Raw genomic sequence first — 18,083 nt, 5'->3', positions numbered from 1 at the left:
CTCCAGAATGCCTTTCCCTCACCTGGTAGGTGATGTTTTAAGAACGCTTTTACCTTCCAGATGAGCCCTCTCCTTCCAAGCAGTTTCCCCACATCGGATTTCTTGAAAAATTTTGCATCTCCCTTTGCTGTCCTGCCGCGTGCAGGGCAGAAACCACGCCATCCCTGCACGTGGCATTTTCCTGTGCGGCCTGTTGTCTCAGGACAGATGGAGAGTCATCCTGTCTCCATCATCACCGGCACCCGGGACTGCACACAAAGGACAAAGACATCAGTGACCTTGTCCTTTAAACAATGAGGCTATCTATTTTTGCTTCCTAAACTCTTGAGAAGTCAGACATTTTCAAGATTAGAAATAACCATCTTAAAGCCATCATTTCAGAAGAGCTGAAGTATTGCCGTTTATCAGATAGCTCCTGTCTCAAGCCTGGGGTAAGAGGTTAAGGGAAGATCTTGAACCGAATCACTGCCTCTCTTAGGGGTCATGTGGTTCTTAAAGCCCAGGGATGCCCTTCGTCTCAGTCCATGGCCACAGGTGTCTGAGACACAAAGCTAGAAAAGAAAAGAGAATTCCAGTAAGGCTATAAAATCCTATTTTCGTCTTTCTTGTCAACAGTCTTAGCAGACCTGTTAACAGTAGCTAAATGAATGGAGTTTGTCATTCTTCTTCATTCCTGTCCCTTTATTTCAAATACAATGATGGCAAAAAGCAAGTTTACATTCAGAAGTTCTGGAAAATGAATAAATGGCCACTGCACACTCCTGTCCTATATTGACAATACTTAGCTGTAAATCGATCTGCACGGTCACCACACAGAAACTTGGGAGCCCCAGGAAGCATTTGCAGTGTTGGGAGAGGAGTGAACCAGCTTCGAAAAAGCAGAACAAGTAAAGACCACACGAGCTTGCCACGCGGCCCGGCGCCAGGGCTGGAGGCTGGCTGCGGGAGGGCCTTAGGAACATAAGAGTTTTCGGATGGATCCTAAGGGATGAGTCAGATTTATCCAGGAAAGCCCGGTGGAGAGCGAGCCCCAGAGGGAGAAAACAAGCAGGTGTATGAAGGTGTGTGGACTGGGCCACCGTCCAAGCACTGTGGTGGGGCAGCAAATGGCCAGGGCTCTGTGAAGGCACGTGGGTCCCTTCTGGGGGCAGGAGGGAGGCCCTAAGAGTTTTTCTGGAGGGGCCTGACAATTGTCAGATGTGTTCTTTAGAAAGATCCTCATGGCAGAACTACAGAGGAAGGCTCGAACTGGGCTGAGTGAGCCCAGGGCCAGGGAAACATAGGGCAGAGTCCATGGAAGCGATCCGCCCTCCAGAAAGCAGCTTTCTCAGTGAGATAGGGGACACAGCTTGGCAAGCGTCAGAGGAGAATGGCAAGGGAGGATAGGGATGCGGCCAGTGCCGGGTTTGAACAGTGAGTGTGCTCTGGTGTTGGCATTTGGGAGTGCAAGAGGAACGGGTTTTGTTTCTGGAGGATTATGAGTTTGGTTTTGGTCAAGTTGGATTTGAGGTTGCCATGGGAAATGCGGGCACACATGTCAAGGGTAGATCTGGATAGACTGGGAGGCAGCAGGTATAGTTCGGCTTTGACCCAGGTAGCTAGGTGATAGGACTATGGTCCAGGGAGCTGTCACTCAGCTGTAGTCTCTGTATTTCGTTTTCTTTCATTCTCTATCACAACGGCAACTTTTACTTTCCAGATATGCATGAGGTAAGGGACTCAAAATGCCTTTTGCTTCCATCAAAGTTCTCTAAAACCATTGAAATGTCTCACGTACATTTCCTGCCAACGTGAATCTAGAATCCTGTGCTTCAGCAGTTGGATTTTAAAACTTGACCTCTACTTTCGTTAAAGTAATTAGAATACCAGATTTGGAGAAATTCCTGCTACGGTCATTAAAACCAAATTTTTTGCTTATTCTTATCCGTCTGTTTATAGGATATGTAGGAAATGAGCAGAATCAATATTTTTAATTTTTTTTTTAACCAGCTTAGATTCCCTGAAGCCCTAGAGAGAACCCATTGTCCCCCAGTCTTCCCTCCCCATACATTTCACACGAATCCATTTCCCCTTCCCGCACACACCACAATCCCCGAGTCAGAAAACCCCGTGATTCGGGGCACCTGGGGCACCATGTCACCTACACCCCTGGAATAATTGCAGAGGTGCCATTGAACAGTCTTGCTGACCCTGACTCATTTAGAAGAAAGAAACACACTTCTTGCCAGCGTGACCAAAAGGGAAACCTTTCTCTGTCCTCTTCATTGGCTCTATCTGATGCTCATGGTTTTGGACTGCTCAGCCGCTCTGATTTTTGCGTGCATATGAGTGACACGAGTAATAGATTATTCATTCGTCCAGTGTAGGATTCTAGGTTGAAAGCAGTTTGCCAACAGTGTAAGCAAAGAAAAAAATACTTGAAATGAGAAAAATCGTGTGTGTGTGTCTGTGTGTGTTAACTTTTTAGGGACTAAGTCTTGTGCCTTTTTTCAGTTAAAGGGAGATCAATTTCAAGTTATAAACCCTTGAAAGAACAGGGGTTTATAATTGAAATTTTGGCAGGTTTTCTTGCCAAAAATGGTGTGAATAGATGGTTTGGCTTTAGTCGTGCATTTTTGATGGAGTGTTGTTAACTAAACAGTATTGGGGGAGAGGCTGCCCTATAGACTAGGTGCTCTTCTAACCCTAAAATGCTAAGTTACTCATTTTGGGGGACAGCTTTTGAAAAACCCAGAAATAATTCTTTTAAAAACATTTTGGACACAGAATAGATTGGAAATGCTGATTTTTTTTTTTAAACATTAATTTTCAGATAGCAAAATTACTCAGTGGGAAGACCCAAGACTGCAGAATCCAGCAATTACTGGTCCGGTCAGTATTCTCAAGTTTTCACTCTTCGGTGTAATATTTGGGTTGCATCTAAACACGTATTTCTGGAATATTACCGCTTACCCAGTGCCAGGGGCCTGGTGTGGTTGGCTAGTTCAGAATCGCCCTCATCTCCTCCTCACTTGAATTCCCGGGTGGGATCCAACTGCATTTGCCTTTTCGAAGGGCTTTCACTAGAAAGGAAAAGAAAGTGCTTGGCTAATGGTAACAAAACTAAACGTTTTCTTTTCACGTTTGTAAAAAGGTGGATTAAAGGTCCAACAATTACAATGTTCTCTCTTTTTATACAAAGCCAAGCCCTGTATTTGTAATTGTAGCATTCTGTCCTTTCTTTTGGCCAAGGGTGGTAAATGCATGCTAACAGATTTAAGCTGTATTCTGACTCTCTTCCAGCGTGGGACGTCTGGAAAAGTTTGGGTGAGGTTGTAGCCAACCTCTGGAGCTGGCAGAGTTAAGAACTCCTGTCTCTGCTGACCCACTCAGTTCCTCGCAGCCCCCACGTAGACGCCGGGCGCAGAAGGAAGCTAGGTAGAGCGCCCTCTTAAAGTCCTGCCACATGCTGTGTTCATAAGGACTTGGTACCGAACACCACGTGGGTCACGGTCACCGGCAGGGAATGGACCAGCATCTCTGGCCAGTGTTTATATGAGTGCGGGGAGCTAATTTGGAATTACAGGAAACATGTGGCCTCAGCAAAGCATTGCAGATTTGGGAATCTGCTAAAAACTGGAGGAGGAGCAAAAGGAAAGAAAGCATATTGAGTGCTGAGCTAAGAGGCCGTTAGGTATTTTTAAAATACTGCTTTTGTGGCTTTAATTTGATTCCATTCAAAGTAGGTTCTCAATTAACAAAGGTAAGTCCATTTGAAAACGTGAAAGGTAATGCCATGCAAACGTACCTTTGATATTTGACATCCCCTTAGTTTAAATTGTTGGATTTGTTTATTGGCTTTGTTCAGCTCCTTTGCTACTGTGTAACGCCAAGTGCCCAATCATACCTCAGTTAAAACAGCTGCTTTTTATGTGACTTCAACACCTGGCTTACTACCATGGCTTCCTTTTGATACATTCACAGTCACGATAAGGTGTTAGAGTCCTGTTTTCTCTTCTACATCCTGACAAACAAGGTATTCAGGAATCAGTGAGGTTTTCAAGTGACAGAGGACTTCTGACATAATTCTGAAGCCTTTGGAAACATCTCTATCACTTAACTGGTCATCTACCTTTACTCAAACACTGTTAGTTCTTACTGGTGTTGAAAATTATTTAGCATCATATATCCAAGTAAATTTGACCCAAAGAAAGATCCTTTTTTTTTTTTTTTAAATTAACAAAAGAGCCTTGTTTTACTCTTTCATTAGTAATAGGGATACTTCTTTCAGGAAGAGCATGTATATTTAGGTAATTATCAACTTAATACAGACAGCTGGCTTTTGTTGTCATTCAGTTCTGAATATTTGGTAATTTCCATGATTTCTTTCTCTCCTTGACTTACAAGTTATTTAGAATGTGCTTTTCATTTCTAAGAGTATGGAAGGGTTTTTGCCTATCCATTTCTTACTAATTTTCCAATTTTACTGCATTGTGGTCAGAGAATATTATCTATGGAATATTGATTACCAGATATTTGAAACTTCCTTGGCAGCTTGGCCATTTTTTATAAATGTTCCTTTTGTGTTTGAAAAGAATGTGTATTCTGTCTTTGTTGGGTATAGAGTTCTTTACATGTCCATTAAATCAAGCATACGGTGTTCAAATTATCCATTTCCATCACTGCTTTTTTTTTTTTCCTGGCCGTTCTGTCTAACCAAGACAGTAGTGTCAGACTCTCCGATGGCAAGCATGGCTTTATCAGTCAATTACATTCACTTTCTCTTCTTTAGTATTTCCCTGGTATGTCTTTTCTCCCACTCAATTACCTGTATTTTTCCCCTTTCCTTACCTTCTGTTAGGTTGATGAAGTACCCTTTATTTCCTTTCATTTTCTATACTTGCTTTGAAGTTGTATTTCCTATTTCTGTGCTCCCGGTGCCTACATTAAAGTTTTCAGTCAACGTAACTTCATGTCAAAAGTAATAGCTCTGTACTCGCCTCCTGAGCAAGGTGGGACTTGAGGGAACTCTCAAGCCATTCTTCCCACTCACTCTCCGTTGTTTGGCAACATTTTAAAATTTTCAAAGAGCCACAACAGACAAGTGCTTATTTCCTTCCGGTGTGTGTAGACAGATTTCTTCGCCCACATTGGTTCTTAGACCTGCTGTTTAAACACCAGGTTATCCTCCACATGAAGCATGGTTCCTGGTTCTCAGAGTGTTGTCTACAGATCAGCAGCACCAGAATGATCTGGAAGCTTCTTCGTGCAAATAGGGGTGTCCCAGCACAGGCCTACTGAAAGTCAGCGAGGTCTGTGTGTGAACACCCCCTCCCACGGTAGGCCTTGTCGCTCAGGCAGCACTGTCTGAGAGTGGGAGGCTCTTCTCTGAGAGGGAGGGCTTATCTGATCTCTCTGGTAAATGGCAGTTCAGCTCTAGAAGCCTTGGCTAACAGTTGTTTTCCTAAAACTTTGGAGATCTTCTTTCTTGTTTTCCGACAACTGTTGAGAAGCTTGTTGATTGTCATTTTTTTGGTGGGTAAATCTTTCTTTCTCTGGCAATTTTGATTTTCTCTGCGACTTTGGCATTGTATCGTTTTGCTCTCATGAACCTGAGTGTGGATGTCTTTATATTGATTCTGCTTTGGACTCGCTGTAATTCTTCAATATGAGGACCCTGTCTTCCCTCCATTCTAGAAGATTCTCAGCAGTTATTTCTCACATACTGTATCTTTGCCATTCTTCCTGGTTATCTGTACCAGTACTCACATACTGGGTATGTGATTCACCTTTACCTTCTGTCTTCCTAATCTCTTAGCTTTCCTGTTTTCCATCTCTCTCCCTTTGACACTCTCTCTCTCCTCTCCCTCTCCCCCTCCACCCCCAGTATCTATCTCATTGCTGTATTGTGGGCTCAGTTCTCCCAGCTGATTCTTTCTTATTAAGCTTTTTATAACCTACCCTTTACCAGTTAATTGTATCTATTACTTCATTAACCGTGTTTAATTCTCATTCTATTGGGTCTTCTTAAATTTGCTTGGTCTTTTCAGTTACTGTTATTCTGTCGTGCTCTTTCATTTTTTATTTTCTTTTTTAATTCATACATAGCTCTCTGATCATTCTTAAAATGCTTATTTCGTATTCTCTTTCGGATTATTCTGTTATCTCTGAAATCTCCCACATGTCGTGTCTGTAGACTCTCCTCCATGGTAGTACAGTTTAGTTCAGTTTCTAACCAGTTTCAGTTTATAATTTGTGTGTGTGCGCTCATCTTTTTTTTTCTTTTTTTCTTTTCCTTTTTTTTCCGCCCCCCATGAGGCACTTACAAGACCTGGCCTGTGTTTACCGTGAACTTCTTAGCTTGGGATCATGCAGACCCAGTTACTAGAACTGTGGACTTCATACCCACTTTGGTGTAGGCTTAGAGTATGACTGTATTACAGGTCTGTTTCTTTTTGTTTTTCTCTCGTTTGTGGTCCTGGACAGAAGGTAAGCTTCCTTACAACTTTCCTGGGCTGGTGGGTAGTTTTCTTGTCCCCATGTCAGATGGAGGTTTTAAGCAGGGAACTCTGTTCTTACTCCCTAGGTCGTGCAGACTATAGGCCAACTTCTGTGCCCCCCTCCCCCCCCGTGAGGATTAAAATCCCAGCCCAAGCACCAAGTCTAGGTCCAATGCCCACTTCTTTAATTTTAAGTCTTTCTGCTTATCTGGAACCTCGAGTTTCTCTTTTCCCCCAAGTTAAAAAAAAAATACCCAGTTTCAGGGGGTGGGGTGCCTTCCTGTGGCGGCCAGCGCAGCATTACTGTAAGTCAGTATGCTCTCCGTGTTCCAGGCATCACCAGTGCAAGTGTTAAGTGCTGTCCGTGCTTGCTGCTCTTATGAATACTCTCATGTTCGTGTCACGCTTTGTACTTTACTGAGAACCTTATAATCAGCCGCTTTGACAATTCAGAGCAGGTCCCCTCCGGAAGATAGGGAAGATGATGCTGTTCCCGGTTTGTCAGCAGCTCAGAAAATTAATTGTGTCGCCCTTAGTTCCAGTAAATGCCAAAAGTGGAAGTTGAGCGACAGGTGTGCTGACCTCTCCCCCGAGTCTCCGTGTCGGACACGAACCCTCCTCCGGAAGGAGCTCCGGCACCAACTGGACTAGGATGGACAGAAAATATTCAGGCCCAACTACTGCGACAAGGCAGCACGTCACTTTTGCTCAAAATAGGAAACCTATTTAATAAAGAGCGAAGGGCTTGAATCAACAGGCACGTTAAGTTCTGAAGCAGACTTTATATTATAAGCTAGATTGTACATAAGAAAATAAGATGCCACATTTTCAAGAGCGAAAGTAAACGGTCTGGCCTGTCCAGTACAAGACATGGCCAGCCTACCCTTGTCATTCTCTTCAGAGGCTCCGCAATATGGATGTCTTTGTCCTGCTCCGCTGTTGGCATCTGTTGAGAGTATAAAAACCTCCTTATTCTACTTCTTTTTATTCATAAGAACTCTCTCTAGAGAGAAGAGATAAGTGTTGGAGGAGGATAATGATTTTTCAATTTTCATGCCTCATTCCCCAGAAAGAAAGACCAGAAATACCTCAGCATTTTATTTCCTCCCACATGTAATCAGCACCTCCCAGTTACAAGGCAGACAGGAGAGGAGAGAGCACAGGCTGGGGGCAACATTTTAAAATACATCCCCTCCCCCTCCCTGTCATTTAAGACTCTTGAACTTGAATTTTAAGCCTTTCTTAACATTTTCAGGGAGCACACAAAACCAAAAAGTAGTAAGAGCTGGGGATCACAGATTTTTGGAAATGGAAGAGCCTTGAAGTGCATCTGGTCCATTTCTTCTTAACTGTGAAGAAATTCTGTAGTCAAGAGGGTTTGTCACACAGCGAGCTGGCATGGGGCTCTGCCTGACAAGTCAGGTCCACTGTAGCCGGCCTGAGGCAGTGGAAGGGCCTGGCTTTGTTCAGCTTTACTTTCCCTCTGTCACTGTTAAGCGTAGCTAAGAGCATCGGCTGAACACTTTCCTTCTCGAGACTACACACACTGCTTTCTGTCACTATTTTGTCACTCTGCTCAGATGTCCCTTTCTCAGAGCTGCCTTCCCTGACCACTTATACTAAGTAGCCTACTGGGAACTCTCTCTCTACTGGGAGCTCTCTCCGTTTTTCCTCAGTACGTTCACCACTCTTCATGTATTTCCTACTGCCTGTTGCACACAGTAGCTTGCAAGCCTGGGGAGGGAACAGGGAAAGAAATCATTAGTTGAGATAGCATTACTTCCGTAGCACCTCAGATGCCCAGCACGTAGTAGGTGCTCAAGAAATGTCCGTTAAGTGACTCAGTAAAGGAACCACCAAATAGTGAATATACAGGAAATCTTAGTTTATAATGGGCTCTAGTGTTAGTAAAGCCAAAAACATGAAAATGTCTTCATTGGCTTATGTCAGAACATTGGATCCTTTCCCTTATGTTGGTGGTTGTCCAGATATTGGCAAAATTTCTGCCTTTTCTGGAATCAGGACATTCATACGTGGTATCATCAGACTAAACAGGGCCCAAAATAAATATGATAATGTGGTCAGATCTAGAGCTCAATGGAAAATCAAATGAAGAATGGCTTAAAAACTTCAGAACAGACCCCAGGTACCCTAAATTGTCCTTAGACTGTCCTTAGGATACATAAACACATTGTCTTTATTGGTCTTGAACTACAAAGCAAAACACTGACATGATTATTGTTTTCTATAAGAGTGGTTATTTTTGTTTTGGCTTATTGTTTGTGTGATTGTGTCTTAAAATAGTATGAAGGAGGGAAGCTTTGGTTCCTCACTTCTCCTCTTTCTGAAAGTGTAAGGTGGTGTTAGGCTTGGAGTCTGGAGACACTTTACTAAGGATCAGTATATTTTATTAACTTAGCCCAAAATGATATCGGCAAAACTGTTCTTGCCCAAATTCATACTATTTGTGAAAAAGCAATGAGTTTTTCTGAGTACGAAGCTTGTCCCAGTTATGTCCATGTGTGTGCAAAAGCCAATCTTTTCTGCTTCATAAAAAAAAATTAGAAGCCTTTTCAGGAGCCTGAAGTCAGGGCTCTGGCTCTCAGATACTGTAAGCTACTTTACAACATTGCAAGTAAAGAATATAAATGACTACATTAAAATGTTACTACTTCGCTAGGAGAGATTCTAGAACTTTTGAGTAATGATCACTGACTTAGTTACTGACCCCCCCATCTTTGGTACCATCACTCTGCTTCCTAGATAAGCCATTCCAGATTTAAAGAAATCCCTGCCCGAGACTACTAACTAGTAAGAGGCAAACCTTCTGATTCCTAAACCGAAGATGTTTCCAGAATGCTGCCTACCTGGTTTTATATCCCTGGACAAGAGTATCCAGTCACTGGCCTTCCTTGTCATTTTATTTCCTCCCCATGGTTTTTAAAAGCATGATTAGTCTTTCAAAATGACCACATAGGTCATTTTGGGTTTTGTGTTAAAGAATCATAACCAATAACTTCTTAAACTTACAACAACAAAAAGGTTACACCCTGACTCCCATTTAGACCAAAGTCACATGGACAGTGCTTTGCTTTATGTGACAGATCCCCAAAAATGATTTCTTGAATATCAGTACAGTTGTTTTCAGGGGTGAAAGCCTCCCGCCCAATATAGTGCTAATGAGCCTCAATCATTTCTAGAACTTTCCCATGTAGACATTATATAAATTTCAGTGATAATATAGAGAGTGAGAACTTTAAGGTTTATGATTTGTGAAATTCTGTGAATGTTGGCTCAGTATACATAAAATTTCAAGGGTATTTGTTTACATTATCTATATTTATAAATTTATCTTCCAGGCTGTTCCTTACTCCAGAGAATTTAAGCAGAAATATGACTACTTTAGGAAGAAATTAAAGAAACCTGTGAGTAACATGTCTTCCAAAAATGCCGTTTTAGTCATTTGTAAGTGACCGAAGTGACTTCAGTGAGAACAGCTTGTGTGTTACTGTTACGTGTGTACTAAAAACAATGACCTTCCTTTTCCCGTTGTACTTTGATCCACCTGAATCTTCAGTCTGAATTTTCTTTTTAAGAGACCTGGTAAGTGAAGACTGATTTAGTATTACATATCAAATCAACCTGAACGGTAATGTCTTACATAATACATAACAAGGTAGAAATGATTTTAATGGGATATAAGATAATTTGGGACCTACTCGGAATATGTGGAGAAGCCTACAGTGATCATCATTAAACCTGACCCTACTCAAAAATGTTCCCAGCCTTCCCTCCCAATTCAAAAGTATAGTTTTAATTATATGTATAACACAGATATAATTTTTTAAAATTTTATTTATTTGACAGAGAGAGACAGTGAGAGAGGGAACACAAGCAGGGGGATTGGGAGGGGGAGAAGCAAGCTCCCCGCTGAGCAGGGAGCCAGATGTGGGGCTCAATCCCAGGACCCTGGGATTGTGACCTGAGCCAAAGGCAGACACTTAACGACTGAGCCACCCAGGCGCCCCAACACAAATACAATTTACCACATTAAATTATAATATTTGGCATGTTAGGAGTGAGTATAATTTTCAGATTAAAATTCTTCGTGGGAAACCCTGTGAGGTGTTTCCAGGCCTTGTTTTAAATCATAGCATTACACTTCTGCTGACACCATCCTGTCGTCCATCCTTTCCTGTCGTTCCGCCCCCCGCCCAGGGTCTTCAGCACTGTGTCTTCTGTCTTACTGTTTGACGTCACCTCTCTGGTACAGATCCCATCAGTTTTCTCAGTGTGTGTGCTCGTGGGTTCTGCACTGGCCATTGTTTCTTGGCTTCCTCCCCTCGGGAAGAGGACAGTAGTAGGCACAACTCCCCTCACCCCCGTCTGCCCAGGTGTCATCTTGATCTCTCCTGCTCCATGGCCTCGGTCGATGCCTCTCTTCTGGGTCTCCACGATGGCCAAGGCACTGGGGACACACAGGTGCATGAGACACACTCTCTGCGTCGGGAGCTCCCACTTTGGGTCTTCTCCCTTCCAGTGTGCTGATGCAGGTAGCCCTCGGAGAACCGCTTTTGCAGTGGCTCTGTAACACACACGGGAAATTCGTCAGTGTTACTTTGTGAGTAACCTGCATGTCCGTCAGTAGCCGGGGATGACTCTCTGGATAAGAGCCTGTCCTACTCTGGCATTCCCGCCAGGGTGTCCACTGTCGGGGCAAGGCTAACCCTGGTCCTCATTTTTCCAGGCAGCAGTGATTCACAGCTTCCCTTAACAGCCTGTTCATGGTCACGTTCTGTAACTGTGACCTTTGCGATGCTTTCCCACAACGTGGCATGATCCTCGAGGGCCCGCCTCTCATGGCAGCAGAATTAGCCTGTAGGCATCATGGTCACACCAACCAGCTGGAGGCCCGGTCAGAGTTGAGAAGGGTCTCAGTTGGGCCAGATGGGGATGGTTTTGTGGGTTATGATGACCTGGACTATCATCCCTATTTTTGACAGAAGCAGTATGGAGAGTTGACCATATTTCAGTGGCCAGTGGGTGGATGGGTGCCTCACAGCTATTTCCGAAAGGGGGAGAGGATGACTGTCCAGGTTCTGCTCTGTACAGTTTCTTGGGCCTCTGTCTGATGGCTGCTGGGACATGCTCTGTGTATCTTGGCCGCACACAGTGGGGCGTGCTGTGTGTGTGAGGAAAATCCCTGAAGGAGGGACTCTCAGTTGGAGCCCTTCGTCTCTGCTTATTTGAATACCGCTGTCATTTCTACTCTTTGTTGTTTTTCTTTGTTCAAAAGTCGGATGCATATTTGCTGTGTGATGATGTGCTTGTTTTCTTCTTTTGTGTAGGCTGATATTCCAAATAGGTTTGAAATGAAACTTCACAGAAATAACATCTTTGAAGAGTCCTATCGGAGAATTATGTCCGTGAAAAGACCAGATGTTCTGAAAGCTAGACTGTGGATCGAATTTGAATCAGAGAAAGGCCTTGACTATGGGGGTGTGGCCCGAGAGTGGTTCTTCCTACTGTCCAAAGAGATGTTCAACCCTTACTATGGGCTTTTTGAGTACTCTGCCACGTAAGTATGCGGAGGACACTCAGAATGTGCTCCCTCCCCACTAAAAAGGGTTTTATTTATAATGAATTTAAACTTAATGGGAGAATGAGTGGCTCAGTCATTCAGGACAAACTAACACTGATGATTTCAGAAATCCCCCCCACCCCCCGTAAGTCTAGAACGGGTTTCCACTCCACATGGTGAAGTGATGCACTCTGTGAACACCTAAGAATGATTTTTCCCTTGTCATTCGGGTTCATGTAGTCGAAATGGAAAATGTGCTGGGTACTTCTGGTGAGGAACAAGAGGCAATTTTCATTAGTAATGCTGTGCTAAATTGGGAGGATTTGTCAGTGTCAGAATTCTGAAACTCATCATCACGTCAGGAACAAGGATAGTTTCTGAAGTTCTGCTACTCAAAGGCAAATGATGCGAACTTCGAGGATCCATTCTTCAGGATCCAGAGCACCGTCTTGGTCCTGTAAGGGAAGAAACAGATTCTCCCTTATATTAGGATTTCATCTTCACCAAACACGGAAGACAGACTTAGTTGCTTTCTCAGGAATCAAACACCCATGACTTACAAAGCCAGGCACTCCTTCCAGGCTGTGGAGTCTCCAGAGACTTAGGCTAGGTTTAGGCTTGAGGCCCCAGTAGAACAGTGTTGACCTTGCTGAAGGGCAGCCTGTGCTGTAAGGGGACCTGCATTCTCCTGCATCATCTACTGGGTGCTGCTCCCCTGAAAGCTCTTTTGGAAGCCAGCCTCAGCGCCCTCCTCGGTTGCTGTAGCCAGGAATTACCATTTTGGTTTTTTCTGTTTGTTGTTGTTCCCAAGTCCCATGAGAAAGCCTGCTGTGTGAAATTGATAAAAACCATTGAAGTGGAGGGCAGGGTAGGGAGGCGAGACCCTTATCTCTCTCCCACATTCCCAGAGAGACACCCCCTTCCCTGCCGCACAGGGAATGTGTGGAGCCCCGTTTGAAAACCACTGATCCTCCAGATCTTGAGCCTAAAGACGGATGAGTAGCTACATGTGAACATTTTGAGGTTGGCGTTGTTGAGACAGCCGCGTGCTGCTCCCAGTGTCCTTGGAGCCTTTCCAGGCAGAGTAGTGGTCAGATAAGGGTTGGGTCCATCGGAAAAACTTGAATCTCCAAACCAAATGTCTCTCAAAGGAATCAATCCTCATCCTCACAGAGGAAACCTGTAGTACTCACGTCGTTGGGAATCGACACACGGCCCCTCTGTTACATGGTGTTCCTCCTCCTCCCAGGATACTTGACTGAACCATATGAAATTGGCATTTTTTGTAGAGCAAAAGTAGTCAGATATCAACAGTTTCTTGGAGTGTAACTTACATAGAGCATGTGCGCCCACTCTGTTAGACCTCAGTCAGTCACAGTGGGGCTAACTAGTGAACATGACTAACTAGTCATGTTCTCTAACTTTCCCATGGGGTACAGTGTTTGCAGGTGCGCCGTGCACGTCTAAGGACGGGTGGCAAAGGAGAATTCGGACTGTTGAGTTTTTTATTTAAAAGTACGATTGCATTTTACCTCTCTCTCCCTCCCCAAAGGGACAACTACACGCTTCAGATCAATCCCAACTCCGGCCTCTGTAACGAAGACCATTTGTCCTACTTCACTTTTATTGGAAGAGTTGCTGGTCTGGCGGTATTCCATGGGAAACTTCTAGATGGTAAGTTACTGAGATGTCATGAAGTAATCGAAATAAGACAGGGCTGTCTGTGGTTCCTTACTAGCCGTTGTATCTTTCACATTGCAATTTTAAGCAGAAGTTTCACTGATTCTCTGGAGTTGGATAAATTAGTTTTATGGTTTGCTGTAGAAGGTGCTTTTCCCTGGTGTCATCCTAATTTGAGCACCAAAAACAGTGTCTGCACAGTTTAAAAAAAAAATTTTTTTTTAACCTTACAGCGTGAAGCACAGAACATTCTGTATTTGCAGATTTTCTGTGTTTTCCAGAATAACTTTTTTTTTTAAGCAAGAGGTAGAAGGTGACAGATGGAAAAGCTAATTGAAAAGTTAATTTAAATGATCTAATCCATCCGATATCCTGCTATTGTTCCATTTGTCCCTGAATCATTACTTTTGAATGCAAAGAGATTATAAATAGTTTCAAAGCTGTGCTATAACCCATGAAGACCTCGACTCTGGGATCACCGCTACAACAGACAGCACGGAAGAATCTCATTATTATTCAGAGCATATAAGTCATGGGAGAATTTCAAGGTACACTCACAGTTAGAAGTCAGACTCCCTCCCTGGCTGGATGCATAGGCTTAGAGACGAGACCTGGGCTGGGTTCTGACACTGCAGAAGCAGCGCCCATAAGAGGGCATCGCAGAAATCATCAGTGAGGAGATGGAGACAGAAATCTCTTTGAAGGGAGCCTGGGAGGCTCGGGGTTGAGCATCCGACTCTTGATTTCAGCTCAGGTCATGAGATAAGCCCCGCAAAGGGCTCTGCGCTCAGCAAGGAGTCCGCTTGTCTTCACTCTACCCCTCCAGCCCACGAGCTCGCTCACTCTCTCATAAATAAATAAAATCTTCAGAAATACCTATTTTTGAAGAATTTGGGCATAAGACAGTTGAGGATAGGCCAAAAGTAAAATTTGGGGTCATAATTACCATAGGAAATGAGGTTTCATGGGGAATTAATGTTAATTGTGTTTATGGAACCTTAGATATTCTAATAAATAATTGATGTCCCCTCTGTACTTTTCCTCTTTAATGTGTTTTTACTGGTAATTGCTAGCTGGTTTTTGATCCTCTCATTTCATATTTTTGGTTGAGAAAGTAAACATTTTTTTTCTCGGTTAGAAGGAAACTGCCCTCGGTATTTATGTACATATAAAATACATACGTATATAGTGTGTGTGTGTGAGTCTATTTTAATTTGCAACTTTGGAGTCATGCCATAGATTACTTCAGACTATGCAGATTCATTTCAGCTTTAGAGGTTCGTTTACTTACCTTCTGCCAAGTGAGAAGGCATTCTTAGTTGCTCTGGAAAATTCTAGAAAGTAGAAGATAGGATCCTGACCTCAGTGAACTTCTGTTCTCTTGGTTGGGGAGAGCAGAAGAATCACAGCACCAGGAGAGGGCATCTTGGCTGGAGGGTCAGGAGCGTTTGACCGTGCTGTGTTTGACCTTGGTGGGGTGAGGGGGGTAGGATTTGCACAGATAGAAGCTGGTATGGCTTAAGGGCAGGGACTCTGGAGGAAGTAACGGGGAAACTGCCCTCAGGAATTGCGGAGCTAAGAGCCAGAGTGCCCACGGGTGCATGGTCAGAATGTGAGTGCCCCATGGGCACAGTCTCTGTTCTCTGGAGGTCAGCCCACCCCTCCCTTCTGCTGGTTTACTCCTTTCACCACCTTTTACCTCCCTAGACCCCGAAGGTAATTGAGCCAGCAGGATTGGGAATATGTAGCAGAGCTCTGTGATAGACAGATGGGGGAAGGGTGAGAGTGAGGGAGGAGGTAGCGCCCAGGGATGCCCAGGGATGCCCAGGGATGCCGGCTTCCGTTGGGGTCCCTGCGGGCCAACCGTGTGGTGGTGGAGTCCATCGCCAGAGGCCTTCATCCCCCGCCCTGGAAGACTGCACAGCCTTCTGAGTGGTCTCCCTTGTTTTCCACTTGCCGCCTTCCTGGTTTTCTCCCCATTACTGCCCAAACAGTGGTCCCCAAGTGCAGGTGGAATTTTCACCTGGCTTTTCCTTGATGGCTGATCCCTGCAGGCGGCGGCCTGACTCTCCAGCGCCCCCGGGAGGCGCTGTGCTTCCGCAGTGGCCCACCCCCGGCAAGTCTCCTTCTGGTCCCCTCTGCTTCCACTGCTCTTTGCCCTCCCGTTCATGTGCCTTGTTTGAGCTGCAGACTCCTGCTTGGCCCTGAAGAAGCTCTTTTTCCTCCTCCCAGAAGCCTTTTGACCCCTCCCTGCTATAGTGTCCTTCCTGAGCCCCGCCTTCCCCTAGGCCCAGGCCTGGCCCCTCATTCAGCCTGAGGGCAGCTTCACTTCTGTTTCATGCTCTGATGCACAGCAATGTCAAAGCTCTGAAACGAACCGTATCTTTCCACCCATCCTAGGTTTCTTCATTAGACCGTTTTACAAAATGATGTTGGGCAAGCAGATAACGCTGAATGACATGGAGTCTGTGGTGAGTAAATACAGAGCCCGCGCCCGCGCGGGGCGTTGTGGGCCCCTGTGCCTTACAGAGGGGTAGCTGAGGCCACGTGGTAGTCACAGTGATTTTTGTGGGTGTCGTCATTCAGTTTGAATAACAGGGAACGTTGACTTGTTCAAGAAGTTAACTGAGCTCCCTCATTTTTCTAGTAAGTAAATCGTTGTTCACGTTTCCTAGAATTGTGGTGTTTGAGGTGGGTATAGACTCCAGTCTCAGCCCCCTCACTTACCCAGAACTGGTTGGACCAAATTAAATCCACAGGGTCACTGGCGGCCTCGCTGCAGCTCTTGGTTTCCATCGAGGACTGCTGATGCCAGTGTTTACAGATTTCATCGACCACCCCTTCGTTTTCTGATCTCAACACATAGCAGGAGCAGAGGCCAAAACATAGATAAAGGGACAAGCATGTACCCTCACCCCAGATGTGACAGTGACCGGTACGGTGCCGGGGACGGGATGAACCCAGTTAGAAAAGGATGCTAGGAGATCTTCTGAAACGGGATTTGAGTTTTCACATTACAGTCAACTTACCCATTTTGTCTAGGCTGACCGTTGTAGGGCCAGAAGGATTTTCTATAAAAACAAAATTACACTCTTCTCATAACGTACTTTCTGTTTCTGTTTTTCTTTTAATTTACACATCCCCCCACCATCTAGCTCTGGCCGAGTGTAGGGATATTTGCCCGAGTGCCAGGGCACTCACTGGGCCATCAGGAAACTCTCTGTCCCCTTGGGACATTTGCATCGCTGCTTTCATATCCTGTCACTTGAGAAGGCACCTGCATCCCCTTGACCGTGCTGTGGTGTCGATGGTGTCTGTTAGATAGTTGGGCGTGGGAGCCGTGTTCTCCTCGTTCACCAGCATTCATCTGGGCTCCGCTCACCATCTCCGTGTGAAGGGAGTGGGTGACGCACACAGGGCACCGGAGCCCACTCAGCTGGTCTTCCCGCGGGCGAGTTGCTCCCCAGAGCCCCAGCACCAGCCTGAGATGGCTTCTCAGCTTCCACCTTTAACTTACGCTTTTATAGCTGGGAACGTAGAAATTTCTCTTCACATCTAAATTATATACCATCTCCTGACGGTTGGTGTGCGCATCCCCTTCTGCCTTCCTGGAGCCTGGCCGGTGCGTCCCCAGTCCCAGGCCCTTGGTCCTTGTGTTCCAGCTGTGACACCAGAGCAACCTTCCTGTTTGCTTACAGGACTTGCAGAGCGCAGCGAAAGCACAGGAAGGTGGTATAAAATCATTGGTATTTAGGTAGAACCTTCTCTTTCTTGTTTTCCTCTGATATTTTCATCCTTAAAAGATGGGGCGTAAATTGATCTCTCAGTGGTCAGCTTGGTAATGTCCCTTCTGCTGGGCCAGAGCAGGTTGCTTCCTCTATGCTTCATGGAGGACAGGATTCGAGTCCAGTCCCCTGTTACCACCAGAACATTGGTTGGGTTTGGTTTATATTTTAAATTACAGGGGAAGAGAAGGTTTGGAGCAGAGCAAGACACCTGTTGGTGACTAGTAAGCCTTGAGCATTCTGAATGGAATTACGTAACAAGGACTTAATGACTTGAAGAAGTCAAATGAGTTTGTTTGGGGGGAGGAAGACTTAATTTCTGTGTCATTTTCTACAGGATAGTGAATACTACAACTCTTTGAAATGGATCTTGGAAAATGATCCTACCGAACTGGACCTCATGTTCTGTATTGATGAAGAAAACTTCGGACAGGTACGTGTGGGCCTCCCCCGGACTCCCTCTTTGACTTTCAGAATCTTTGCTTCTTCACAGAAGGGCCGTAACAGGCCTCCGCTGGGCAGTTAAATCACCTCTGAGAGCTTCAGATGTTAATTAGC

The 18,083-nt window shown here is 44.8% G+C and overlaps 1 protein-coding gene across 7 annotated transcripts in view; it reads left to right on the top strand.

Moving 5' to 3' along the window:
• The window catches only part of NEDD4L (NEDD4 like E3 ubiquitin protein ligase), a 335,730-nt gene that overhangs the window by 298,633 nt on the left and 19,014 nt on the right, over positions 1-18,083 (top strand). For all 7 annotated transcript variants that reach the window (XM_080822006.1, XM_080822005.1, XM_080822009.1 and 4 more), the window contains 6 exons: positions 2,813-2,871; positions 9,839-9,904; positions 11,828-12,057; positions 13,613-13,734; positions 16,141-16,211; positions 17,863-17,958. In XM_080822006.1, coding sequence (XP_080678132.1) covers positions 2,813-2,871; positions 9,839-9,904; positions 11,828-12,057; positions 13,613-13,734; positions 16,141-16,211; positions 17,863-17,958 — 644 coding nt within the window. The remainder of the gene's footprint in view (positions 1-2,812; positions 2,872-9,838; positions 9,905-11,827; positions 12,058-13,612; positions 13,735-16,140; positions 16,212-17,862; positions 17,959-18,083) is intronic.

This window comes from Martes martes, assembly GCF_963455335.1.
Source record: "Martes martes genome assembly, chromosome: 13".
NCBI lineage: Eukaryota > Metazoa > Chordata > Mammalia > Carnivora > Mustelidae > Martes > Martes martes.
This window is presented reverse-complemented; position numbering and strand designations above follow the sequence as displayed.